The 27,434-nt window shown below is 32.8% G+C and overlaps 4 protein-coding genes and 1 non-coding gene across 8 annotated transcripts; 2 read left to right on the forward strand and 3 right to left on the reverse strand.

The window, feature by feature from the left end:
- Positions 1 to 1,130: 1,130 nt before the first annotated feature.
- Positions 1,131 to 2,811, reverse strand: LOC107016236 (CASP-like protein 4C1). The gene is made up of 3 exons (XM_015216727.2): positions 2,382 to 2,811; positions 1,820 to 1,955; positions 1,131 to 1,545 (listed from the first exon to the last, which is right to left on the reverse strand). The coding sequence occupies exons 1-3, from the start codon at positions 2,600 to 2,602 to the stop codon at positions 1,318 to 1,320; spliced, it is 585 nt and encodes a 194-aa protein (XP_015072213.1). The 5' UTR covers positions 2,603 to 2,811; the 3' UTR covers positions 1,131 to 1,317.
- Positions 2,812 to 4,421: 1,610 nt separating this feature from the next.
- On the reverse strand, positions 4,422 to 7,938 carry LOC107015546 (ubiquitin-conjugating enzyme E2 7). The gene is made up of 6 exons (XM_015215859.2): positions 7,763 to 7,938; positions 7,580 to 7,682; positions 6,521 to 6,618; positions 6,312 to 6,412; positions 5,310 to 5,387; positions 4,422 to 4,842 (listed from the first exon to the last, which is right to left on the reverse strand). Exons 1-6 carry the CDS (start codon positions 7,803 to 7,805, stop codon positions 4,768 to 4,770), a joined length of 498 nt encoding a protein of 165 aa, XP_015071345.1. The 5' UTR covers positions 7,806 to 7,938; the 3' UTR covers positions 4,422 to 4,767.
- A 5,711-nt stretch (positions 7,939 to 13,649) lies between these two features.
- Positions 13,650 to 13,721, forward strand: TRNAP-AGG. Its single transcript has one exon. It is a non-coding gene; the product is annotated as a tRNA-Pro (tRNA).
- A 1,365-nt stretch (positions 13,722 to 15,086) lies between these two features.
- Positions 15,087 to 18,017, forward strand: LOC107015820 (heat shock cognate 70 kDa protein 2-like). The gene is made up of 2 exons (XM_015216237.1): positions 15,087 to 15,389; positions 16,096 to 18,017. The coding sequence occupies exons 1-2, from the start codon at positions 15,176 to 15,178 to the stop codon at positions 17,838 to 17,840; spliced, it is 1,959 nt and encodes a 652-aa protein (XP_015071723.1). The 5' UTR covers positions 15,087 to 15,175; the 3' UTR covers positions 17,841 to 18,017.
- Positions 18,018 to 20,406: 2,389 nt separating this feature from the next.
- Positions 20,407 to 23,440, reverse strand: LOC107017784. 4 transcript variants are annotated; one of them, XM_015218046.2, is made up of 5 exons: positions 23,296 to 23,440; positions 23,132 to 23,175; positions 22,969 to 23,010; positions 22,798 to 22,848; positions 20,407 to 22,696 (listed from the first exon to the last, which is right to left on the reverse strand). In XM_015218046.2, exon 5 carries the CDS (start codon positions 22,211 to 22,213, stop codon positions 20,687 to 20,689), a length of 1,527 nt encoding a protein of 508 aa, XP_015073532.1. In that variant the 5' UTR covers positions 22,214 to 22,696; positions 22,798 to 22,848; positions 22,969 to 23,010; positions 23,132 to 23,175; positions 23,296 to 23,440; the 3' UTR covers positions 20,407 to 20,686. The 4 variants fall into 4 exon arrangements, with proteins under 4 accessions (XP_015073532.1, XP_015073531.1, XP_015073530.1 ...); XM_015218045.2 differs by lacking the exon at positions 22,969 to 23,010 and having other exon boundaries at positions 23,296 to 23,439; XM_015218044.2 differs by lacking the exon at positions 22,798 to 22,848 and having other exon boundaries at positions 23,296 to 23,439.
- Between the last annotated feature and the right edge of the window lie 3,994 nt (positions 23,441 to 27,434).

Consider the following 27,434-nt stretch of genomic DNA (forward strand, 5'->3'; position numbering starts at 1 on the left):
TTTTAAAAAAAAATTAATATCTTTTGTACAAATAAGATATATTCAGTACTATGATTTATATATATTACGAACAATTATTTGCCCTTCAAAATATGAATTTTTTTTAAGTATCTACACACATGATACTATATTACTAAATTAAATTAAATTAGAACTGACAATAATTTGGGTGAAATATCCGCAATTAATATTGATTAAAGTAAGTTTGAATAAGGATTATAAAATAAAGTATTTGATACATAAATATAATGTAAAATTTAAATAGAGTTTAACAAAAAAAAAAAAAATTAGTCTGCCAAAAAAAAGGGAAGATCACTAATGAAAAATTATAATTTAATTTAGAGTTTTATATTGGATAAAACTGATTTTGAAACACACAAGTTAATGCCTTTTTTTATGGGATTAATAATTGTAGCATATTAAAAGTAGGAATTAATTCAAATTTCAGTTTTTAATCCCCCAAATCACTCAACAAACGGATAAAATGGCATAATATATAATGTATCCGAATGTTTTATTATGTATCAGAAACTTCTTTAAAATAAGGGATTTTTTGTAATTTGAAAAAGAGTAGGGATAGGAGGTAATTTATGTTTTACACTATGTGATTTACATAATTTTTACTTCATTTTATCCATAACCTATGTATGAGATGTTTAATCGTCATTATATACATTTAGTAGAAATAAAAACTCCATATGAAAGAATGTGAGAAGAAAAAAACTTTGTTTTGTTTAGTAGAAATCGTATTGCAGATAAAGTCGAGAGGTTTATCACGATAATTTTACGTGCAATTGTCCAATTTTTTCTTTTCCTGCAAAGTCATATGTTAAGATGTTTTTTGTTTAGCTGCAGTAATATTTAATGAACAGAACAAGATATTTTTCTTATCACCTTCTCTCAGATAGATTTATTATTTCTATTATATAAATAAAGACGATTGGACATTTTTTGTATAAAATTAATGTTAAAAAAAGGCAAAATTTTAGGGGAGGATCAAAAGTAAACTGATAATAAAAACATGAGTGACTATTAGTACTCTATGTGAAAACTCAAGAATCACTCCAAGCGTTAACCCGAAATATAAATCTTTAATGAAGTGTGCTACCCCAAATGGAAGCTATTAGAAATTCCAATCAATGGAGCTCTCTCATGTAGTGTCAAACATCAAATGGAATAAATAAATAAAATTATAGCTACACCACTCAACTTTTTGTTTACGCATCTTTGGTCAAATTTTAGGAATTATCAACTATATAATTGACTAGAAGAAAAAGATAAAATTAAAAATGTTAATTTATTTTTTGATTTTTAATTTTAATTTTGCACATTAAATCGAGAACCATTGATAATAAAACTTACAACCCGGAAACCCGACAAGAGTGAAGAAAAGCCCAGGAACATGAATCCGGCGAATCCAAAGGCTATTGAGATATCCGATTGAACGCAGAATGCATTGTTAACCGTACACGTGTCCATCTCCTTCAAAGTCCGAACCAATGACGTTGCCGCCGATCCCGCCGACAGCAACAGGTAAGCAAAAACCTACCGGCAATAAAGAGAGCTAATAATCAAAAACACATTCAATTTTTTTCGAATTTCATACTTAAACTATCAAGTTAGGGAGAGTTTCTTGACTGAACTATTGTTAACAATTTATCAAATTGTTCTCTTTTGCTACCTCACATGTCGTTACAGTTCGGTTATGAAATTCAAAAGATTGAAATTCCACTCAAATTAGACAAAATTGACTTCGTGTTTCACAAATTTCTGCAAAAAAACGGTGAACGACCTCCATTAAAGTGAAGGATTTACGAACCTGATCGTGGCCGAAATCGAACCAAACTTGAACGACTTCAGGGAAAACAGTAGCGCCTCTTGAAATCTCCCAAACGGATGCTCCTACTTCGAAGAGTGAATATAAGGCAACAATTGCACCGGCAACAGCCACAAACCTATACAGTAAAAGGAATCAGCGAATTTGAACGCCGGAGAACTAAATCTTCATTGAATCTCGACTCCTGATACTCAAAATCATCGTGATTATCAGTATAAAACCGGAAAAATCAGTTAATTTGAACTCCGTAGTACTATAAACAACTTCAATGAGCAAATAATCCATCAAACTTCAACTCCGGGGTATTTAAATTGTTGCGATTATAAGTAAAAGCAAAAGGAATCAACCAATTTGAACTCCAGAGTACTACAACAATGTCGTTTTATCAGTATTCCAAATTTGTTTTTTTTTTTTTGCTAAAATGAGCTAAAAGTCCATCAAACTTCTACTCCGGAGTATTCTATTTCCAGTCAAATCGCGTGAAAGAGTTTGCTGATGAAAGGAGGAAATCCATTAGAACAAAAAAAACTACTGCTATAATTACCTGAAGGCATCGAAGTGATGCCACTGAGGCAAATCGGAGCCGCGGCGAGAATTAGTGAACATGAAGATAGCTGAAGCAAGAGAGAAGCAGAAGGAAGCAAACCGGAAGACGATAATCAAAATGTTGAACCGCCGGAGCTTGTGTAGGGATACGCTGGAGTGGAAGTGCGACGGCGACGGAGTCTCGACGACGCCGTTTCGAACTTGAGGTGATCTCATCATCTCGAGTCTCAACGGTGCATTGATAGGGAAACGACGGCGTTTTGAAGCTTTTTACTGTTTTGCTTCAATGGAGTAGGGTTTCGAAATTTACAGGACAATTACATGGCATAATTCCATTGAAAGGATAGAGAGAGAAAAAGAAGGAATATGTTTTTGTAAAGATAAAAGAGAGGAAAAGCTGAGGAAGATGACAAAAGGAATAACAGAGAAAAGTAGTTCCAACACTTATAAGAGCTGCGCTTAAATTGTGACGGAATTATTGAGATTTTTAATCCTCGGTTGTAATGATTTCACAATCGAGCAAACTTTTGTAATGTAGAGTTAAGATCGATTAAAATTGAACTAAAACGGTAATTTGAATTGAAAAAAAATTATTGATTTAATAACGATTTTAATTTTCTTTTTATTATCAAGTAATAGATTTTGTAATAGTTTGAGATTTTTCTCAACGAATTAATCAATAACTTGATCGTAAATTAATTAATTATATTTATATTATTTGATATACGAAGTTCTTGATATAGGACTTAATTTCATACTTCTATTTCTTGTTGTTTCAAACTATTAATTATTCTACAATGTATTAGTGTTTGTTCTGGAGCAAGATGCGGTATGCCAACTCATGTGCACAGTTCATTTGGTTTGTCACCTATCTCTAAGTGACTTTCAATTTTTTTTTTGTGTCAAATCTTAATAGCTAAATCAAAGCGAACCGATAATAATCTTGACACACGATACTTGATAAGACAATATCTTAGAGGTACTATAATAGTTTAACACGTCTACAAATCGAATCAATAATCGATAAGTCAAACCAATAAACTCCAGAATCAAATCGAACCAATCAATACACAACCATATCTTGAGTAATGTAAAAACTTTAACCATAAAATTTTCTTGTATTTTCTTCAATTAAGTGTTAACAATCCTGTATTAAAAAGGATCGAAAATCATAAGTGACTTGTCGAGTACCGCACAATATTATTTATGAAAATCTAAAATCATTAATATATAGCTATCTGCAAAAATAAACTTCGCAATGTATGAGTTCAAAGTTAGTCGAACCTTGATTTCAAACACCAAATGAAAAAGAAAACTACTAAATATTTGTTTGGCAAGAGTATAGAGAGAAAATGTGGACCCTATTCAATAATTAGAACTTTTAATTTTGGGATTAAGTAATTAGTAATACTTTATATTGCTTCCATTTTCATGGTGTCTTAATTGATAGGTCATGAAAATGTAGAAGTAAGAAATATTTTTGAATTTTATGTTTTTTTTAAACACAATAGATCATCAATATGTAATATTAGAGTACAAAATACAGTACATCTTTCTTTGTTTCTTCCTTTTTATAGACACACTTTACTTTGAAAAAGATTCAATGTTCAAAGTACACACACTGCTTGTTGCTTTCTACATGTGCTACATCATTTGTCTTTTTGATTGAATAAGCTTGGAAGAGAACTTTAACATGTCTTCTAAGTATAACTTTTTATCGTCAACGATAGCATATGTACAAATCTTATCTCTATCTTTCTGAGATCTAAACACATACGTGAAAGTATAAAAAGAGTAGAATGTAAGATCCCGACAACTCAATGGAAGAGAATCAACTAGTGAATGTACGCAACCTTATCTCTACCTTTGTGATATCTAAATAATTTTTTTATCATTTGAACTAGACAAATGCAACTCCCTCCCCCCACCCCCCTCCAAACCACCACACACAAGAAACGAATGAAAAGAAAAACACCATACATACAATGGGAAAATATGACTTGACCCCCACACACAAAAAAGAAAAAAGCACTATACGTTACAATGGGAAAATATGACTTGATATTACAACCAAATATCAACCCATCCACTTTTTTTCATTAATGTGCCTTCTTTCACTTATGGGGTGGAAGAGACATAAAGCTTGATATAACATCAAAAAAAAAGATAAGGCCAAAGATCACAAAGTTCAGCAACCTATAAAGTTTTTTCAAGAAATATAACTGGCAATGAACCTTCAAAGTAAGACTAGAAAGGCACAATACACAATGTCTAACGGTTGACAAATTCTACACTTTGTAGCAACGAAACATCCAGCCAAAAGAACGATGATAAGCCATTTTCTTAGCTTTATCATAAAATGCATTGGTACATTTCTGTGTTCACTACATTTCTTGTGACCGTCTTACACAACGACTGACCCTTTTCTTGAATTCATCCCTTTTTTCCCTCCATTCCTTCTGCACAAGACCATAAAATGATACAATTAATAAGATATTAGAAGGCACTTCAGGGTATCAGATGGAAGTTAAAAAGAGTGATTCAGAAATGTGTCTATAGTTCATCCTTACTGTACAAAACAGCTTCCCTCAACTATAAAGAAGAAACTACATGTCATTTGCTTTCTAGTTTTATCAGCACCTTCCACTCTAACAAACTCAAATATCTTCCACCGGCTGATTGATCTCACTATCATCACACAGACTTGGCTACATTTTAAGGTAACTCCTAAAAGTCGAGATATCTAAGGACATTTTGTTTATAGAGAGATAGTTGTGGGGATATTACTATGCGTGAAACTCAAAAAAGAAAACCTATTGAATGTGTGAAGACATATGAACTACAGAAGGTTCCGATGAAGTTCCAATGTTAGGCAGTTCATTTACAGGGGATCAATAAGAAAGAATTTAGAAATCAAGTTACTTACAGCAGCTTCCACGTTAGCAGGGGACTCATCATTAGGACTTGAAAGCATGGATATGATGCTCAAAATTATACTCTCCACCTGCACAGGACTCTCAAAGTCAATTTTGATTCTATAGAAATAGATCAACATTTGCACATGTCAATAAGCAATAAATAAAGAAGCACTGAAGTCGGGCGAAATATAAGATTGAAGCAATTACATTTGAAACCACGGGAAAAAAAAATCATCACAGGTGATGTCCTTACACTTGACATGCATCATTAAGTTTGGCAAGCACGTTGAACAGAGAATTCTAATCTAGTAGAACTCTGAACATGTCAGAATGCAATGCTTATATAAAGCAATTGCTCAATTTAAAAAGAGGGGGAGGGGGACCCCACAGAAGAGATTAAATCCTTTGATCAACGGAACCTGTAGTATTTTTTTCATGCATGTGGAACTTGAGAATGAAGAAAGTACACAGGTTTGATGCATTTGACGAAGGGATGAAGGTTAAAAGACAAAGTGGTCATATTGAATTCCACGACCTACTCAATTACAAAGAGATTAAACATTGATAGAAGAGTTATCACTAATAGAAGATTAAGGCAGTCACAGGATACACAACAAAACTTATAGATCCATGTTCTTGAGGTCATACATTGCCTTCTCAAAAGAGGAGCAATGTGAAGAATCAAAAGCTCATTAATTTTAGTTTTTCTGGGAAACGCTTAAGAAAAGCACTCAGAAGATCTCCAAAGCGTTTCTTTTATTTTATTTTGTTTTTTTATTCATATTAGTAAATTCAGATGATCTTGAGACTTGAAACAAAAACAAGAAACAGTAGCCAAATCTTGGAGAAACATTACCCCCCACACTTTTTAAGTTTTTTTGCAGTAAGCAAAATGAAAAGATAAGGCAAAATCTTCCTCCATGCAGTTGGTGGGAGGTTAGAAAAAATAGGAAGAAAGACAGATATTCTGCACTTCACATTTCACAATGACATTTGTGATATAGCAATACCGTGTGGACAGGAGACCAACGCTCATTAGCACACTCATAGCCATTTGGATCATCACCAGGGGGGTGAAGAATTGAGATGCAAACCTTCCCATCAGAGTAAACTGTATTGTCATACCCAAAAAACAAGCAAAAACTAAAATCAGTGCTGACAATGGTAATGAAGAACAACTAGTTTATTAAGCTTCAAAAATAGATATGTAGCTACAGACCATTTGGATGCCAGATCTCTGTGGTAAACCTTACAGTTGGAGGACTGTTGGGATAATTTTCAGGAAAGCTCATGATAGCATTAAAGAAACCCCCTTCACTGCAATAATAGCGATTACACAATTTTATACCCTTAATTAAATACGAAAGAACTGTCATGTTTTAGCATATCTACGGTTAATACAACAATCACAGATTAAAAGAAAGTTAATAGGCGAGGAATGCAAATTCCAGAAAAAATGAGTTCTCAAAACCGCAAGCACCAAGGACACAAAGTTAGCTGGAAACAGTCCTTTTTTCACATAAATTACTTCGCGCCTACACTTAATAGGGAAAATAAATTATCTATTTTATGTCAAACTAGACTCTTTACTTGTACATTCTCTCCATGTAGCCTCTCTCCCCGGCAAGATAAATCTATACACTTCAATTGCTTGAAATCTCAATACATTCTTCATACCAATCAAGATAGGCAGAACTCTCCCTCTGAGATGGTGGACATACTCAATTGAAATGGGAAACACTATTGAAATGGTGTACCACTTAGCAGTCCCCTAAAACCGGTACGAATAAATCTATAGTTATCAATTTTCATGGGTCGGAGGAGCAACCGACAGGGAGTTCATCTTCAAGAAATAATTGAATGACAAGATCCTTCTTTTCAACCAACCAATGCAATCCTCTTTCTATTCTGCTATATTCCATTTGATTCCAATACAAAGATACCATTAATGTATCTATTTCAAAGCTTCAGCAGAAATTCGAAAAACCCAGAACCCAAATAGGCCAAAACCTTATTATCAAATATCAGTAGATTACAGCTCAACAGAAACCTGAAAATGTTCAGAACCCAATTACTTGACTCGACCGCACAGCCATTTCAAAGGAACATTTACCCCCAAATCACAACACATTCTAAAATTAAATGAAAATATTAATAGAATCACAACCCAATTACTTGAATCATCAGACAGTCATTTAAGCTACAACAACAAATTCAAGAAACAAATTAGCTACAAACCCAAATTCAAAATCAAGACAAAAACAAGGTGACCACTCACTATAAAGTATCTTGAGGTCCAATAATGGTGACACTCCATTCAAACAAGTTGCTTTCATCAACCAAACCAGCCGAAAATCCATCAACTGGGTGTTTACAGAGATCTGCAAGAAAAAAAAGCACAAATCAAAAAAAAATAAAAACCCAATTCAGCAAAAATTACATAGAATCCCAAAATGGATACCCTTAAGTTGTTTCTGAAGGAGAAGACTAGCTTGTGAAGCCATACTACTTCAGAGAGAGAGAGAGGGGAAAAAAGAGAAATTCTTCTAGAGAGAGAAAGCTAAAGAATACAAAAAGGGGTTCTCTCAAGAAGGTTCTAGGGCTGCGAAAGAGACGAAGAAAAACAGAGGTTCATGGAATTTATAAAGACAGGGGCGGTGCAGTATAAAAATTGGGGGTTAACAAGTCATTTGGAACCATTTGTGGAAGAGTTCTTTTAGATTTAAATTTTAGGAGTTGAATACTTCATATTTATTGAATTTTGAGAAAAAGAATAAATATATTTTTGAAATATCATAAATGATATGTAAATATTTTTTGTCATATTTTTAGGATACGGTGTTTCTGTCGTTTAAAAACTAGAATATATATGTTATTCACTCTAACGGAATACTAAATAGGGACACGTGACACAATCTTATGCGTCGATAAATGTTCGATCGGTGGATCAGATTATGACACGTGTATGTCAGTTAGTATAAAGGATATATATGCTCTAATTTTTGGATGCAAGGGCATCAATGTCCCAAAAGTATGACCGAAGATATTTACAAATCATTTATGATAGTTCGGAGGTATATTTGTCCTTTTCCCCTTGTATTTTTAGTAATAATATGGGGAAGTATGTTCATGGTTATGGTTAAAAAACTCAATTCGAATCGCAATTCGAACCAAATCGATTAAAAAATTGACACTTTATTTGATTTTAAATTTTAAAAATCGATACTATTAATTTGATTTTGGTTTTACTAAAAAATAATCGCAACCTAAAAACGGAAAATAGAGGATATTGATCTTGGGCATATTATTTACTATATTTTACTCACATGTACCCTTACTTTTAAGAGCATTTTTACTATTTTGTGTTTGTTTTAAAGACAAAATATAACTATTATGATATTGTGCACTAAGATATATAACTAGACTACATATAAAGTTTGACATGAGAATCAATCAATTAAGAGCTGAAGCGAACGAGTAAAGCTTAGTTGCAAATCAGAGGAATGCGCGGGAAAAACTAGACAAGTGAAAACTGGGTGTGGTGCACTACAGGGGTGTGATGAGTTGGGGATTTCGACTCCTATTGGGCTTAATATATAGAGATTTAGTGTCCTCAATGTCTATTTTATGCTCATAAGTGATGTTAAAATGTTAAAAGGCAGCAATGAAGACACAAGAGTAAGACAAGGACATTACGAGAAAAATAAGAGCGAGAAGGTTGAAAAAGTTGAAGGAAAGCAAAGTTGGTACTTGCCAAAGTCACTCGGCGAGTCGCCGAGTGGACCTTCAGCTCGCCTAAAGTTCCAACACGCTAACCCATGGATAAAACCAACTTGGTGAGCAGACAAGCGGTTTGGTGACACGCGATGAGTTCGGCGATGTCAATTTTGCTCGCCAAATGTTACAAAAAGAGGGGGGAAGAAACACGCTAAGAAGGTGAGAAGAGGAGAACTCAGCACACCGCCTACCAGTTTGGCGAACTCGACCCAGCCGCTGAATTTTACAGGAAGTTTTGGTGAAAAGCCAAGCCAAAAAGGCGAGAAGAGGAGCACTCGGCGCGTTGATCTGTTTAGTGAGTTCGACTTACTTTATCGAGTTGACTCTGTGCTTAATTCTGGGAACATATATAAATGCATTTTTAAGAAGAAGGGAAGTAGTTCTCACATTGTTCACTTATGAGTTTTTGAGTTTTTTCATTCTAGAACATATTTTTATATTTTGAGTAGAGATTTAGGGTTTGTGAGACTTTTAGCCTAATTTTTAGTATTTGACGACTTTGGATTGTTGTCAAATCTGATAAAAAACTTTGTTGGTAACGATTATTTGTTCTTTACTATGTTTGGTTGAAAACCCTACTTTTTGAGGTGTGATTATGTAGTTGAATGTGTTAGCTAGCTAATGGGTGTTGTTATTGTTATTTTGAAGTGGGTTCAATTAGTTGATTATGTATTAATTGAGGAATTGTAGTTGCAAATGTAATTCGAGCTTAGTGCTCGATACTTGCTTGAGAAAGAAGTATTAGAGTCAGAATTATTAGTTGATGATTGTATTGGTTGCATCATTATGAATCTAACTTGAGAACGTGAGTTTGATTGCAATCTTACAAATCTAACTTGAAAAAGTTAATTGATTGATACAATGAGTTGTTCGATTGTGTTTTGCTTGTTGAGGTTCGAGAGAACTCACTTCATTTGCAATAGTTGATTGAAAATAACTATTCCACTCATAACCTAGCCTATCCACTGAGATTCAACACATTAGAGTAACTAGTACTTACCCATTACGCAAAATTAACATTGGGAAAATGCACAAGTACCTCGTTAGACTATAACCGAAATTTCAGAGACACATCTTAACTAAATTAAGGTCCTACTACCCCCATTAACTTATTTTTTAAAAAATAATTTTATGTACCTTTTTGGCTTACGTGGCATCTAAATATCTTCCACGCGCCTCAATTACGTGGGTCACAGAGTGTGCCATTTCAGACAAAATTAAAGTGTATATAATTACAAAAAAAAAAAGTCTTAGGGGTAATAGGACTTTGGTTTAGTTAAGGTGTGTCTCTAAAATTTCGATCATAGTTTAGGGGAGTACTTGTGCATTCTCCCATTAACATTCAACTTATTGCACTCCCAAGAAACCTTCTCTACTTGTTTACTTCCGATTGTTAGTAGTCATAAATTGGTTACTCAAATCCCCCATTTGATATTAATTGTCAAAACTTTGTGATTACTTTAATGTTGCAAAACTTCTGCATCTACAAACGATTAGGACACAATATCACTTATTGATTGAATTCTCTACCGTATCACTCTATGTGAAATTGACCAAATTCTTAGTTGGATTTATACTTGTTAGCAACCGCCTACACTTAAAATTGAATAAAGTGTAATTGAGCATTATCAGGACGTCACTCTATATTCAAAACTGCATACACCCCAGGCTAAACACTAGAGGCGCCACACTAGCCTCCAAAATGTTGAAACCTAAGCTAGCGCACTGTCGGTGTGCCACATTAGGGTCTAAGTTGATGAAGCCCCAAGTTGACGCTATGCTGGCATACCACCGTCACAGATGTCCTGACGAGGAATCTCAAATTTTGTATGGTCTAAATTCAAGAAGGAAAATAAATTAATTTTTCAAACCCTATAAACATTATCTTGTACCTTTTTTTTAGGTATCGTCATACTTTTCAGCGCAAGAGAAGACAATAGAATTCGCTATTAGGTTTCTTATCTTCTATTTTTTCTTAAAAAACATTACTTTGCATGGAAACAATTGCTTTTGTGCTTTTTTATTATCATGAATAGCTAAGAACCCTTGATTTGGGGTTGCAGTTACGAATAATTGTTGAATATTGAATCAATAGATGAAGTTGATTATCATTTAAATTAATCTTGTGTTCTTGAATTACTATTTTAATACTCTTTCATTATGAACAATCTATTCTTTGTTCTTGAACTTGCGAGAAGAATATAGAGATAAAACTTGAATTATAAGGAACATGATTTTTTTCGTACGAAACTAGAATTTATTTGTATTTACAATAGGAATACACCTAGTTACCGTGCTTGATTACAAAATAAGAAGAAAACTTAATACTCCGTTGTAGATTCAATTTATCCCCGCTCAATGATGTAGACTGTCAAATGTGGTAGGTGATTAAAGGTCAGAATATTATAATCATAATATCACTTTTATAAATCGGTGATTTGATAACCATCTAAAAGCCATTGAGGTGATACGATACACAAATTTTTAGTTAAGATACAACACTGAAATTTTTCCAAAGCATTGTTATACTTTAAAGTGAATTGGATTGTTGATAGTTATTTTAATTCTAGCACTCTTAGTATTCAGTTGAACTTGAGGACAAAGACAACGATAAATCTATAAAAGAAAAAATATTGAATTCAGTTGAAGCTAAGAACGAAGATAAAGAACATTAGAAATTACATGATAAATATAAGTAAATAAAAATGTTAGATTCAGTTAAACCTAATTCAGTTAAACCTATGAGGAAGATTTTAAAAAATTATACAATAAATGTATTTATTTTCTTTTTTAAAAAAGTCAGATCCATAGAGTTTTTTTAAGTATAAGTTTTAAAAAATCTTATATATATATATATATATATATATATATATAAATTAATTCCTTTTAGGAAAGATACATAGAGGAATGGGCTGAGTGAGCTAGCTAACTTTTTCTTTTTTAAAAAAAGGGACCATTTTCATGGGTATGTCGACATGCAAAAGTGGATCCACACATTAATGTGTGTGCTAAATACTTTGTAATTTAAAATTTTGAATTATCTAACTTATAAGTAAGATTTTTATTTCAATATAAATTATGTTAAGATGAATTTATATTTTTTATTTATTTTTAATTAAATATTTAGATCTAGTTTAAGCTCCTAAGAATAATTATTTTTTTTAAAATTAAAAATATCATCTAAAAAAGAGCTTTTGAAAATTTCAAAATTAAAATCAAAACGAATTTTAATGTGAAAACAAAACACCAAAATTAAAAAAGCAAATGATGTTTAAAAAGTATAGGTCTAAGGGTCCGTTTGGATGGGCTTAATAAAAACAGCTTTAATAAAGTACTTTGAAAGTGTTAAAACTTATTTTTAAAATAAGCAGTTATGTGTTTGGATAAAAGTGCTGAAGTTGCTATGCCAAATGTGAAAAGGGAAAAATGGAAAAAAGAGATGTTAGGGTTATGTTGTAATTTGGAGATTGTATAAAAATATTAAAGGCAAAAAGATAAAAACGTGGTCAACTTAAAACAGCTTATAAGCTAAAAAAGGAAAAGCACCCCTACCTCAGCTTTTAACTTTTGGCTTAAAATAAGTTTCTTTTAACTTAAAATAAGTTATTTTGAGTATTGCCAAACAACTAAATAAGTCAAAAATCAGCTTTTAAATCAGTTTGACCACCTTTAAAACTGAGCCAAACAGGATCTAAATGATGACAATTACCACAAGTATTAGACAAACAAATACATGCCAACATGTGTATGTTTTTCCTCCGTGGATCATGCGTTGCACTTTTGGATTTGTACTGAGATACTCCAAAAGATTGAAAATTATCAAGCAATCTAACATGTTAAGTTGTTTTGATGTCGCTAATTAAATTACGAAATAAATTTTATAAATATCACATTTAAATTGTGAAAGTTTAAATTTTCTAGCTTTTTATGTTTAAATTTCACGAGTCTTACACGAAATTTGAGTCTTTGATAAATTTTCAAACTTCATGTGATTATGCTGAAATTATATGTATCAAAGTTCGAATCAAACCTAGTGTAACAATTTTATTATTTTTGAACATTTTAAATAAAGATATTTTTATTCATAAATGAAGTATATCTTTAAAATTAACTATTACTCAATTATTTTTTACGTGGTGCCCAATATTAATTAACAATACCATAATTTGCTAGATTATTTTTACGCTGGAGAGTAGATAGAAAATAATGTTATCGCAAATATAAAAAATTAGGAATCACGAAATTTGAAATAAACATTCCTTTCAGGAGCTTCAATTATAAACAATGAAATTATTTATGAATTTAGATCGATTATGATTCGATTTTTAATTTATTTTAATACGTCAAAAATAATGTACTATTTATTGAATGAAATGTATGTTTGTCAAGTCTATCACTTTGGTGATTGAAAATATTTTCTCTACACCAACCTCTTTCCATGAACCTAGTTTTGGAGTTTATTATCCAATAGCTTAAAATATATTAAATATATATATATATATATATAAAGATATGAACATTTCTTATTTGTATTTATTATATAACATATATTGATATCTAAGAAACAAAATGGGCATTTGGTCTAGTGGTATGATTCTCGCTTAGGGTGCGAGAGGTCCCGAGTTCAATTCTCGGAATGCCCCAAATCTTAATTTTGGTTAATTTTATTTACTTTTAAATACACGTTAGTTTATAATATTATGAATCTTATCAAATGTTGATACATCTATTTATGTAATTAGATAGTTTTTCATTTAAAATTAAGCACTTTAAGTTTGTTTGGTTGTATAATGAGTTTTATTTTTATTGATAATTAATGTAGAATATCGTCTAATATGTTACATCGATATATCTAGTATAAACCAACATCTTGGGTTTATCATTTGAAAGTTAAGTTGTTAGGTAAAACAACTTCAAAAATGCTTTTAATAAGGTATAATATTGTTTTTTATGAACAAAATCCGCATAATTCTTTTGGAAAATATTTCACTATCATTAAGAATATTATCCACCTTATATGTCACATTTTTCCTCAAATATCAATATAAATGTTGTTTATATGCCCAACACAAATCAATACTTTAAAAGACTCTCTCGGACTTGCCCTTTAGCAAACACTTTGATATTGATGAGATCGATATTGACATACTGATGATATTGATGACAGTGACAATCTTGATACTAGTGACGATATCGATTGTGACCTTGATACGGAGCTACAACTGTTAACTAGGATTAATGAGCTAACTGTACTTATGATGCCAAAAATATATCGATTTTATATCACCTTTCAATTCGAATTAGCAAAAGTGATGTCTCCTTGCATAATATGAATTTCAAACATTCATACTCCGAATTGAATGGGTCGAATGACTTATTCCCCTCTCTTTCTATATATTGAATAATTAACTCAGTTTTACCAGCTCATAATATAGTGGTCTAACATGTTGAATTTAAAGTAAAGTTCAAATTATTTTTATAGATTTAAATTTAATATAATTAAATGCCTATATTAAGACATTTAAAATTAAGATGTTACTCTTTGTCTCAACTTATGTGACACATTTTATTTTTCGAGAGTCAAACAGTGAAATTTTCAATTTTTTTAAAAATAAAATATATATATATATTTATAAACTACATAAAAACTACTATACGTCTGAATAATTAATAATTCAAAATATAAAAAAAATTTATGTAAAATATAAATTTATTTAAATTTTGAAATCTAAAATATGTCACGTAAATCTACAGGGAAGAGTAGTACTTTACAGTTAAGTTATACTTAGTAGAACCTAACTAATACTAGAGGAAAAAGTAAGAAAATTGAGCGAAGCATTATGAAACACGTCTAGAACTGTAGAGAAATCTCCAGAACGTACCAGAAGCTACAAGCAATTGGTCAAAAAAAAAAAAAATTATCACCAAAACTCACCGTTTTAGTATCCAATCCACAGTTACCTAGAAACTTCTCGAGACTCATTTCAACTATTTATACTCTTTCTCATTTTTTCCATTTTCATTCTCATTATTTTCAAAAACAATCTGTAATTCTGTGATACTTTGCTTTACTAGTTAAAAAATCAAAGTTTTGGAAATGGCCGGAAAAGGTGAAGGACCAGCGATCGGAATTGATCTCGGAACGACGTATTCGTGTGTAGGTGTATGGCAGCATGATCGAGTTGAGATTATTGCTAATGATCAAGGGAACAGGACTACGCCGTCGTATGTGGCGTTTACTGATACGGAGCGGTTGATTGGAGATGCTGCTAAGAATCAAGTTGCTATGAACCCTACCAACACTGTTTTCGGTAAGTTTGTGTTTTTTGTTCATGATTCTCTCTTTTTGTTCAGTATTTGAGCTATGATTTTGAGCTTATGTTAAGTATATTGGAGCAAGGATTTTGAGTTTATGAATTTGAATTTGATTAGATTCTCGACTAACCAACCATTTATAACTGTTAAGCTAGGTTTTCGCAAACATAAATATAGTGCAAGTAAACCTGTTTTTCTGCCCTGTTTCATCAATTCATCGAAGCTTAGTTGATCCTGATTTGTAACTGCATTTTCAACTTATTGTCTGTTGATCATATGTAATCGTAGCTCTGCCCTGCTTTTTTGTTAGTTTATATAGTACAATAACGATTAAGAGTGTTCCAATGGGAATGGAATCTAGCGAATTTGTCCAGCTTAACAATGCTAGGCTAAAATCATCAAAGATAATAATTATTTACTCTGTTGTAGCCACTGACAATTTTTTAGCTTACACAAGGTATCTCTTCAATTGAAGTTCCAAGGAAGAGAGAGTGATTTTTTGATATATGAACTGTATTACACTAGATCATTTGGGAAATCAATTTTGTGTTTCCGTGTTGTCTCTGTGTTTGCTCTAATCTCTTTTGGTGTGTGTATTTTGGATCCACTTCTTGGTGAAGTCATTTTATGTATATATTGCTAAAACTCTTAAATTATGTTATGTTTGGATTCATGCTGAACTCTTCTTTAACTTGATTGTAGACGCGAAGCGATTAATTGGTAGGAGATTCAGTGACCCATCAGTGCAGAGTGACATGAAGCTTTGGCCTTTCAGGGTCATCCCGGGACCTGCTGACAAGCCTATGATTGTTGTCAATTACAAAGGTGAAGAGAAACAGTTCTCTGCTGAAGAAATCTCCTCTATGGTTCTTATTAAGATGAAGGAGATTGCTGAGGCTTTTCTAGGAACAACAATAAAGAATGCTGTTGTCACTGTGCCTGCGTATTTCAATGACTCTCAACGTCAGGCTACTAAGGATGCTGGAACTATTTCTGGGCTCAATGTTATGCGTATTATCAACGAGCCTACTGCTGCTGCAATTGCATATGGACTTGATAAAAAATCAAGTAGCACAGGGGAGAAAACTGTGCTTATTTTTGACTTGGGTGGTGGTACGTTTGATGTCTCACTACTTACTATTGAGGAAGGTATTTTTGAAGTGAAAGCTACTGCTGGTGATACTCATCTTGGTGGAGAAGATTTTGACAACAGGATGGTTAATCACTTTGTTCAAGAATTCAAGAGGAAGCACAAGAAGGACATCAGTGGGAATCCCAGAGCTCTTAGGAGATTAAGAACTGCATGTGAAAGAGCTAAGAGAACACTCTCATCCACTGCTCAGACGACTATTGAAATTGATTCTCTTTATGAGGGAATTGATTTCTACACAACGATCACCCGTGCTCGTTTTGAGGAGCTCAACATGGATCTTTTCAGAAAATGTATGGAGCCTGTTGAGAAGTGTTTGAGGGATGCTAAAATTGACAAGAGTGGTGTTCATGATATTGTTCTTGTTGGTGGCTCAACTAGAATTCCAAAGGTGCAACAGTTGTTGCAGGACTTCTTTAACGGGAGGGAACTCTGTAAGAGCATCAACCCAGATGAGGCTGTTGCTTATGGAGCTGCTGTGCAAGCTGCAATCTTGAGTGGTGAAGGGAATGAGAAAGTTCAGGACCTTCTGCTGTTGGATGTTACACCTCTTTCCCTTGGTCTGGAGACTGCTGGAGGTGTTATGACCACCTTGATTCCAAGGAACACCACGATTCCGACTAAGAAAGAGCAGGTGTTTTCGACCTATTCCGACAATCAACCTGGTGTGTTGATTCAAGTTTATGAAGGTGAAAGAGCCAGGACCAGAGATAACAACTTGCTAGGTAAGTTTGAGCTCACTGGCATTCCTCCAGCACCAAGAGGAGTCCCCCAAATCACTGTATGCTTCGATATTGATGCAAATGGTATTCTAAATGTCTCTGCTGAGGATAAAACAACTGGTCAGAAAAACAAGATCACCATCACCAATGACAAAGGAAGACTGTCTAAAGATGAGATTGAGAAAATGGTTCAAGAAGCTGAGAGGTACAAAGCTGAAGATGAAGAGCACAAGAAGAAAGTGGAAGCCAAGAATGCTTTGGAAAATTATGCCTACAACATGAGGAACACCATCAAGGATGACAAGATCGCTTCAAAGCTTTCTCCTGACGAGAAGAAGAAGATTGAAGATTCAGTTGAGCAGGCTATTCAGTGGCTTGATGGTAATCAACTCGCGGAGGCTGACGAATTTGAGGACAAGATGAAGGAGCTTGAAAGCATATGCAACCCCATTATCGCGAAGATGTACCAGGGCGGGGCTGGTGGTCCTGACATGGCTGGTGGTATGGATGAAGATGGCCCTTCAGCCGGTGCTAGCGGTGCTGGTGCAGGCCCTAAGATTGAGGAAGTGGACTAAGCTCCACATTACCTAGTGTATGGTGAAATCTAGTTCTGAAGTAGTAAAAATAAGATGTAGTATAGTTGTAGTTATATGAACTTGTTTTGTGTATGTAGAAATATCCTTCGAATTCACCCAGTCTAATGTTTTTCAGTCTAATGTTTTTGAGTTCTATGCAACTTATCTTCTTATGTACTGCTTCTATATCTTTAATTAATTTCTCTACTCTTAAAACTTATGAGTTTTATGCAATTTATCTTTAATTTCTTTGTTCTTCTTTTAAGAAACCCACGCGTCTCCAAACTTAGAAGCAGAAGCTTTGATATGAAACAGCGGTAGTTGTGCACTTGAAAATTTAAGAAAATTACAAATGGATTGTTGATCAGCGAAAGATGCTGCTAACAAGCTTTATAGTGTGAATAATATTTTTCTTCTTCTCTGTAAATCTCCATAGCTTAAAATCCATCTATGGAGTAATCATGGCATTAGAGCTATGATCGTAGCTAGTTTTCTTTCTTCTAAGAAATATAAAATCGACTCCTGATGCTCAGATTTACCAACAGACAAAGGTGAATCCGAAAGAAGGCATCCAAAGTCGTTGAAATGAGAAAAAGCTGGTAATGGTGAAGCTGATAGTGGTATTACAAGCACAATCTCGTTTTCAGTAATTGATCACAATCACCCTCTCTATCTTCAACATACTGATACGGTAGGTAGTTCCTTAATTTCATTATAGCTAACAGGTTCTGAAAACTATACCTTATGGAGTAGATCTTTCAGAATTGGACTGGTAGGTAGAAGCAAATTAGGATTTGTCGATGGAAGATTTTCTAAATCTAAATTTGAACCTGAGTTACATGATCTATGGGAGAAATGTAATGCAGTAGTGCTAAGCTGGATAATGAATGCTGTCAGGCGTGGATTGATTAGCTTTGTTGTATATGCATCAGATGTAAGGAAAGTATGACTTGATTTGAAGGAACGGCTTGATACTGTTAATGGATCTAGGATTTTCCACCTATATAGAGAAATTCACACTCTTGTTCAAGGCACTATATCTATTGCTGACTATCACCCTAGATTGAGGGATCTTTGGGATGAGTACGACTCCCTGATGCCCTGTCCTAGTTGTCCTTGTCCAGAGTCTAAGAAGTTTGGAGAACACTGCGACTATCAGAGATTACTGCAGGTTTTGATGGGGCTAAATGAGTCCTACTCTCAACCTAGAAGTCAGATTCTAATGATGAGCCCTATTCCTACACTTAACAAAGCTTATGCACTCTTAGTTGATCAGGAAACTCAAAGAAATCTGGTTGTAGGCTCTACTACATCTGGTGTAATCGGAGGCACTGCATTGTATTCTAACAGAAATGGAGCAAGTACATCTAAAGGTTCTACAGGTAGCATGTATTCAGGTAATGCTACATATAATAAAGGCTCTGCAAGTAGTACTTATTCAGGCAATGCTACACATGGATATGGTCCTCCAAGTGGAGGTTACAGTGGTGGTGCATCTGAAGTTAGAGGAAAGACTAGTCAAGGCACAGGAGTTACAGGTGCAAATTCACAATCAGGAGCTTTCTTTACTTCAGATCAATATCAACAAATTTTGCAGATGTTGACTACTCATGGACATGAGTCTACAGCTCAATATCTTCATCCAATGTAGCTGCTGTAACTGATGCAGGTAGTTCTCTTAAAGCATTCTTATGTGCATATGAAGGTAGTAGATGGATAATAGACAGTGGAGCCACTCATCATATCACATCTAAGTTGAAAACTCTAATTAATGCCAAGGCAGTCAATACTCATGCAGATAGTAATGTTCATCTACCTGATGGTAATCAACTCGCGGAGGCTGATGAATTTGAGGACAAGATGAAGGAGCTTGAGAGCATATGCAACCCCATTATCGCGAAGATGTACCAGGGTGGTGCTAGTGGTCCTGACATGGCTGGTGGGATGGATGAAGATGGCCCTTCAGCCGGTGCTAGTGGTGCTGGTGCAGGCCCTAAGATTGAAGAAAGTGGACTAAGCTCCACATTACCTAGCTTATAGTGAAATCTAGTTCTTAAGTAGTAGAAATAAGATTGTAGTGTAGTTTTAGTTATATGATAACCATTTAACAACTTCCTCTCCGGTTATGAGAGATTGATGTATCAGAAAATGAACAATCTCTATGCAGGATCATACTATCAGATAGTCGGTCGATATATTCAATTGATCAGTATTGGTGAATCATATCTTCTTCCATTTCCAACATCAAGCCTGATTAGCTCGAGTAAAGTGAAGTAATTGCGGATTAAATCATCATATAACTTCTAACTTAGGGTCACTCTATGGAATACTTTTCATTCAGAGTTAGCTTCATTATAGTCTTCAGATTATAAACTTTAAGCCAAAGTTGCCAGGATACCAAACTTTGTTATCACAGATAACTAACAGCTAAATCGATGTGAAAGTGCCAGAATTGATTCAGGCTTGAGTGAATACTCAAGACTAGCTTATTCAAAAATTGAAGAATACAGCTTTCTCTTGAGATGTACATGATCATTGTGTTATACAGAAAACAGAACACATGATATGAAGAATCGAGACAGATTTAAGCACAAATACCATTCAACAATAAGAATAACAGTATGAAGTTGTTAACGAAGCTAATAAGGGATCAATAGTAGCAGGAACAAAATGTTGTGGACATTGAAGGCATGCAAAAATAGCATCTTGTGTTCCACATTGGTTGATGAGTGGGGAAAGAAAACGAATCTTTCCTGATTGAATTAGAAGAAAATATAAATATCATTTCCATTGAGGTCAGTAAATAATAGTAACTACTACCTATGAGAGCGAGCATCCACTGATTTTCAAGCCATAGCTTCTGTCAAATCAACATATGCATGTGTGGTCCAAGGCGAGGGGCGAAGGCACACTAGAACCTCGTGCTCTTCTGGTCCTACACGCTGCTTAGGCACATGAATTTCAAGCATAGTTCCAGTTTCATCTCCATATGCTTCTAGTTTTGCGTCTTCTGGAATGCGAGTCCTAAGAGGGATTTCCCTGACAAATTCCCCTGAAGGGCAGTGCTCCGGAGCTGGATCTGATAGCTTGAAAGTCCTGTTTTGTCTTTTGATGATAGGGATACATCCAGTGCTGACACAAGATATCTTCACAATCCCATGAGAGATGGTATTTCTCCAAGTGACTTTGACACTTTTTAGATCCACAAAAGGCATGCTAACAAGTATTAAGAACCCTGCGTCGTCTTCATAAATAGTTTTTGCAGCTGTAACGGGACCAGATGCTACTTGCATAGCACCAGAAAAATCTCTTAGCCAGGGTGGGCTAATTGGATGAATATCTGTAAGCCTCTCAGGATGTTGACTATTAGGCAAACAGCAATCGTCATTGTTTCCTCGAGTAAATCCATTTTTCTTCCTCTTGTTGCAGACAGACAAAATGTTTAGTCCTTCTCCATTTACATGGTTTGCAGATCGAGTAGATAGATTCAGACTTGATCCATTCAACAATCTCTCTGTACGAGGAAGTGCGTTGCTCTTCAATGCAGGAAGCCGTTCAAGCTCAAATTCTGTATGCGGAAGGCACCTCCATGACTCAAAGTCACTGGCTTCAGAAGGAATTGAAAAATTCATGTCTCGTCCTGTAAGCTCCATCCACTTCTTTTGCTCCTCCTTATCAAGACCTGTAAGATTAGGTGACCTAACAACTTCAATTCCATGAAGGCACTGAGGGTTCGAAAGACCTCTGTAATGTTTCCTCTGCATTTTGTGAGAACGCACAAAACCTTTCTCTGCAGTGAAAGGAAAGGGGCTCTCTCCCTGGCGTGAATGCCCGTTCATGTAACTCCTCAATTGCATCTTGCCAAGAGCATTTTCAGGCCTGTCCTTGAAAACCCACATGTACATATTCTCCATATCATGCTGAACAAGGAAAACATCCTGCTTCAAATCCGATTTATCATACCGAGAAACACCATTACTCTCACGAATAATTTTACCCTTCGACTTCTCATTCAGAGCTGGCTTAAAGTAAAAAGTGAAGAAAAACCAAGCGCCCCAAATACTATCAAGCCGCTTGGCACACTTCTTCCCAATCTTTGTGACACTAATATTTGTCTCAACCTCATAATGTTGGGAACCAAGGCCTACATCTAGCATATCACATGTATCATTCCACAACTGAGGAGGGGGGCTGGGCTCGAGTGGGAGATTAATATCAGGCGGCTGTAAATGGTTAACAGTCCGGATCAACTCCCTCTCCATTTCATCATGAGAAGATGAGCCAGAATCCATGGACAAGAGGGTGGACAAATGATTGCTTTCAATGGTTAAGGTTGTTAGAAGATCTTCACCCATTTTCCCCTTTGCAAGCATTTCCTATTATTCGGGGTGGTCGTAGAGGTGCCTCTAGCCCTTAGCACAGAGTTCAATGGAACCTACTGCTTTCAGTTCTAACCAAGTATACATGTGAAAAGGGATCTTGAAAATGCATAAACATATAAGGAATCCACTCCCAACTAACCGACTCTAAATCCTGGATCAGCCTATTTGGAACAAAATTTCCACCACAACTAACACTTAGTAACATAACCATGACCACCTCATCCACATATCCACAAAGAATTAGACAACCCAAGATTCAAACACCTTGAATCAAACAACCCAAGATTCACAATCCTTCAAATTCCAGCCAAAACAGATAACCAAAGAACCATATAAACCACTTCCCAATGCTTTGCACACACACCCATATCAGAAAACTCACAACTTCATCAAATAATTCATCAAATACCCACTAAAGATTCAACCTTTCCAAGATCAAAACACTATTTCTTGATTCCAAACAAAGCCTACAATCTGTATCATTCAAAAAACTCAAGTAAACAAAGAACCTCACAAATGAATAACACATTTACAAATTTCAGTAAAGATCCAAAATGAGAACTTCTCAAGAATACCTGATTCCAAAACCAGAACACCAATTCTTGATTCCACACAAAGCCTACAATCTGTATCATTCAAAAAAAAAACAAAAAAACTCAAGTAAGCAAACAACCCCACAAATGAATAACACATACAAACTACAATTTTTTCAGTAAAGATCCAAATTCATAACTTCTCAAGAATACCTGATTCCAAAACCAGAACACCAATCCTTGATTCAAACAATCCTACAACATATAACATCACAAAAAATAAGAAAAATACACAACCCAACAAACCAATAACACATAAAAACTACAAATTTCAGTAAAAAAACAAGTAAAGATCCATTTTTTCCCTCAAGAATACCTGATTCCAAAACAAAAACACCAAATTCTTGATTCCAAACAATCCTAAAACATATAACATCATAAAAAATTAGAAAAAAACACAACCCCACTAAACAATAACACCTAAAAACTACAAATTTCAGTAAAAATGTAACTAAAGATCCAATTTTTTTTCAAAAATACCTTATAAAATACTCTGAATCTGCAAAAAAAAAGTTATGGAAATGAGAGGCGGTGACGTAAAAAGTAGAATGAAGAGAAAAGAGGACTTTGATTGAGAGCTTCTTAACAAGATAATAATTTTGATAAGGGTTGATGAGAAATGACCTGCACTAGTTACAACCGGTACACAAAGGGACCAAACGCCGTTAGATAACGGTGACGGTGTTAGTAGCAAAAAGATAAAGCAAGTCAATTATTATAACCTGTCAAATTTAATAAATTTAATATTTGGGGGAAAATAATAATCATATTTTATTGTGGATGTACAAAATTCTTCCTTTTCTACAGATGGTAAAAAAAAAAAAGGAAAAGACTCAAATATTCGATTGAATTTTCAAAAAAGATTTATTTATGTCAGCAGTTAAAAGTTTAGTTTATTTATGTCATTACAGTTAAAGAAAAAACTCATTTCTGTCATTAATTTTTAACGGTGATTTTGCAAAACTGTTGATACGTGACCAATCATAATTCGGTCACGTCATCAATGTTTTTTAAAAAAAATATAATTCTAAAAAAATTGAATTAATTTTTTAAAAATTTTCTTTATTAAAATATAGATGATGCGGCCAATTATAATTCGGCCACGTCATTAATTTATTTAATAAAAAAATTAAAAAAATTAATTTAATTTTTTTTAGAATTATATTTTTAAAAAAAAATTTGATGACGTGGCCATTTTATAATTGGCCACGTGTCAAAAATGGTTTTGCAAAATCATCGTTAAAAAATAAGGACATGAATGAGTTTTTTCTTTAATTATAATGACATAAATGAGCCAAACTTTTAACTGAAAATGAACCATTTTCTTACATAGTATTTCTTTTTCCTTTTTGATTAACAACATATTTCAGGTATCTTTATTTTAAGATCATGTATATTTTCTACATTTCATATTAATTTTCCAATTTATTATAAATAGATGCCTTGTATTCTTTCGGTCCACTTTCAATTGTCATGGTTATTATTTTTAGAATTAAATTATAAGAATTTTGACTAACATTTTAATATGTATTTTTATTATATTGATATGTGAAAAAATTACAATTTATATTATTTTTCATACAATTTTTAAATACCTAGATTTTTTATTTAAAATATCGAATTAATGTAATATGAACAGAGGGAGTGTTACTTATTATAATATAACTCCTTTAGTTATCCAATTTATTATAAATAGATTGATGTTCCGAATTACTTATCAAGAGCATATTAATTATATGTTTCCTCATTTTATGCTTATAATGAATTCTTTTTCTGAAAGTATAAATAAATTTTTATAGTTTCAATTTATAAAGAGGTTCTTTAAAGGGTAATCCTTCGTCTCTTTTTATTTGTCATAGTTTTCTTTTGAAGAGCTAAATCATATAAACTTTGACGAATATTTTAAAATTTATTTCTTTATTATATTAATATAAAAAAAAATTATAACTAATAAAATTATTCATATAATTTTAAAATATCTAATTTTTATTTTAACATTTTAAATTAGTATAATCAATAAAATTAACTCTCAAAAAAGGTAACATTATATATATATATATTGATGGTAGGTGGTACAAGTTGGGGGGATTTTTAAGATATGAGGTATAGAGCTGGAATTGAACTTATCAAGATAAGAAGGTGACTCAACTTTGAATGAATAAAGTGAAGAATTCAATGGGACAGCTCAACATGAGCAAATTAAATTAAATTAAAGTAAAAGTGGCACATATGGTCCATTAACTTTATTACATTCACATTATGTTGATATTGATATTTATGGGGGGATTTATCATATAACACTACTAGTCTAAATAAGTACACTTTCCTATATTTTTCTTTTTTATCTTTGTAAAAGTTTCCCTTCTTTTGTTGGGATAAGGTTTTGGGATGTGTTGGGTTGAAAATAAAATTTATCTTTAACAATTTTTATTTTTCTAAAAAATATGATTATTGTATTTTCTTGAGATAATATTTCTATCTCACACAAAATAAAGGTAATATAATAATAGTATACAAACAAATGTTGTGGTGGAACGGTAAGTACTCTTTCATCTTTAATCAAGAGGTCTTGGATTTGAGTTTCCTTGGGTATGGAGTCGTCTTTGTTAGGGAGAGCTTTACCCCTTAATGTATAGGACTTATCGGAGCGAATTCTAATTTATACCAATTAGTAGCGATTAAATTCCTTCTATGATTCCACATGAGAAACCAATACGAATATAGTTAGGCTTCAATGTGAATATAAGACATCGGACGGGAAATTAACTAAAAACAACATAATACACCATCTAAAGTTTTATAAGTGAGTATGAAGAGGATAGAATGCACGCAGATCTTATTACTAACCTTATAGAGATAGAAAAAATATTTCCAAAAATTTTTTGATTCCAAATATGAACAAGAAAATATAACAAGTCACACAAAATATAAATATATTTATGTATAGTTCAACTCTTCAAATTTCACTCGTGGAATGAATTATATTAAGTTGTCATTAATTGTTACTAGTGATACTTATAAAGTTTTTACTTATATTTTGGCGAAGGGGGTGGTGGATAGGAGTCCTCTCTTCTGATTTTATTTGATACCCACATAACAAATAAATATTTTAGTTTTTTGTTTTGTCCATTTTAGGTTCATTTTAGTAAATTAAGAAAATTTTATTGCTTTCCTTTATATCACTTTTAGTATTAAATATAACCACATAATTAGAGTTCTAAAATATTGTTAATAAAGTTGATTTAGTAAAAATACACCTCTAATTAAAAAAATAATTGAAGGGTGTGTCAAACACTTGGGATTTTCACTAAGGAAATTTGAAAAAATACAAATATAATGTTTATGATTTAAACTTCCAATCTCAAGTGAATTTTGAACCTCCTAATCCACTAAATTAACCTCGATGTTTAGGTGATTCGAAATCTATAAATCTACACGAAAAAATAAAAATATATGTAATTCTTATATATATAATGTAACTCTTTTATCCAGAATATTCGAATGAACATCTTCATTTTTCTGAAATTATCCTCGATGTCAGGTCAACGGATATCAAGTAATATAAATTGAAATAATACAATGTTTATTAGGGAGACTTAATGAGATAATGCAATTTCATTAAAAAGAACTCCTTATCAAGCTCTATCTAAATATATTCATACATATAAAAAAGTATATTTGGACTTAGCTTATACCTAGTTCAGTCACTTCCTGTTTTGGTCTCTAAATAATAAAATATTCCACTTTAGTTTATACTATTATTGAACCCTAATATTACTTTATTGTAAAAGGTTCCTATATTTATGGCAGCTCACAAAAGAAAAGAAAAAAGGAGAAGAGGAAAATGATAGTATAGCAATAATAATTAGAAAAAGAAAAAGAGAATCTTTCTAGTTGGAAAAAATGAATTGTTTAAAGGTTCAATTTAAATAAAGTATGAGGTGGCCTTCTTTTATAAGCTATCCACTTGTATATTTATTATATACTTAATATAATTGATAGGGTTTTAGTTAGATTATGGTGACACTATGTGATGTGTGAATTAAACTTATATTATATTTTGATATTAACTATTGATTGAGAATAGGTTTTAGAGCCATTTAATTTTATTTTTGTTATTATTTATATATTTTCAACGTATTTATCAATTTAAATTTAACTATTATAATTATGATGATACGATAATATGTCCTTAAATAAAGAAATAAGAATTTATATAACAGATCTTAACTAGATTGATGTGCATAGTTTGATTAAGAGGTTAAAACTGTAATTTTTATTATACGTTCGATCAAAATTTGATATTTATACTAAAAATCATTTATTATATAATTAATTTATATGAAATTGAAGAAATTATTTTTCGTAGAATTATGATTTCAGAATCGATAGATAAATAATAAAAAAAATTATGGATTTTAAAATAATGACAATAAAATAGTAATAGAGTGTGGCCTACACAAACACTAGATACAACCTACTCCATTTGTAAACATATTTAACTTATCATATTGATGCACTAACAGATCTCAAATTATGCAATTTTTCTTGCATCTTTGCTTTACACATGTTCAATGGTGGGTAGCAAATTTCCTTATATATATATATATATATATATA

The sequence above is a fragment of the Solanum pennellii genome, chromosome 4 (genome assembly GCF_001406875.1).
Source record: "Solanum pennellii chromosome 4, SPENNV200".
NCBI classification, from domain to species: Eukaryota; Viridiplantae; Streptophyta; class Magnoliopsida; order Solanales; family Solanaceae; genus Solanum; species Solanum pennellii.

Coding starts and splice junctions, on each gene's coding strand:
- LOC107015820 (XM_015216237.1), top strand. CDS start 15,176: ATGGCCGGAAAAGGTGAAGGACCAGCGATCGGAATTGATCTCGGAACG. Junction 15,390..16,095: donor CCCTACCAACACTGTTTTCG/GTAAGTTTGTGT, acceptor ACTTGATTGTAG/ACGCGAAGCGATTAATTGGT.
- LOC107017784 (XM_015218046.2), bottom strand. CDS start 22,213: ATGCTTGCAAAGGGGAAAATGGGTGAAGATCTTCTAACAACCTTAACC.
- LOC107016236 (XM_015216727.2), bottom strand. CDS start 2,602: ATGATGAGATCACCTCAAGTTCGAAACGGCGTCGTCGAGACTCCGTCG. Junction 1,956..2,381: donor CATCACTTCGATGCCTTCAG/GTAATTATAGCA, acceptor TTTACTGTATAG/GTTTGTGGCTGTTGCCGGTG. Junction 1,546..1,819: donor TCGATTTCGGCCACGATCAG/GTTCGTAAATCC, acceptor TATTGCCGGTAG/GTTTTTGCTTACCTGTTGCT.
- LOC107015546 (XM_015215859.2), bottom strand. CDS start 7,805: ATGGCTTCACAAGCTAGTCTTCTCCTTCAGAAACAACTTAAGG. Junction 7,683..7,762: donor CCTTCAGAAACAACTTAAGG/GTATCCATTTTG, acceptor TTTTTCTTGCAG/ATCTCTGTAAACACCCAGTT. Junction 6,619..7,579: donor GGACCTCAAGATACTTTATA/GTGAGTGGTCAC, acceptor CTATTATTGCAG/TGAAGGGGGTTTCTTTAATG.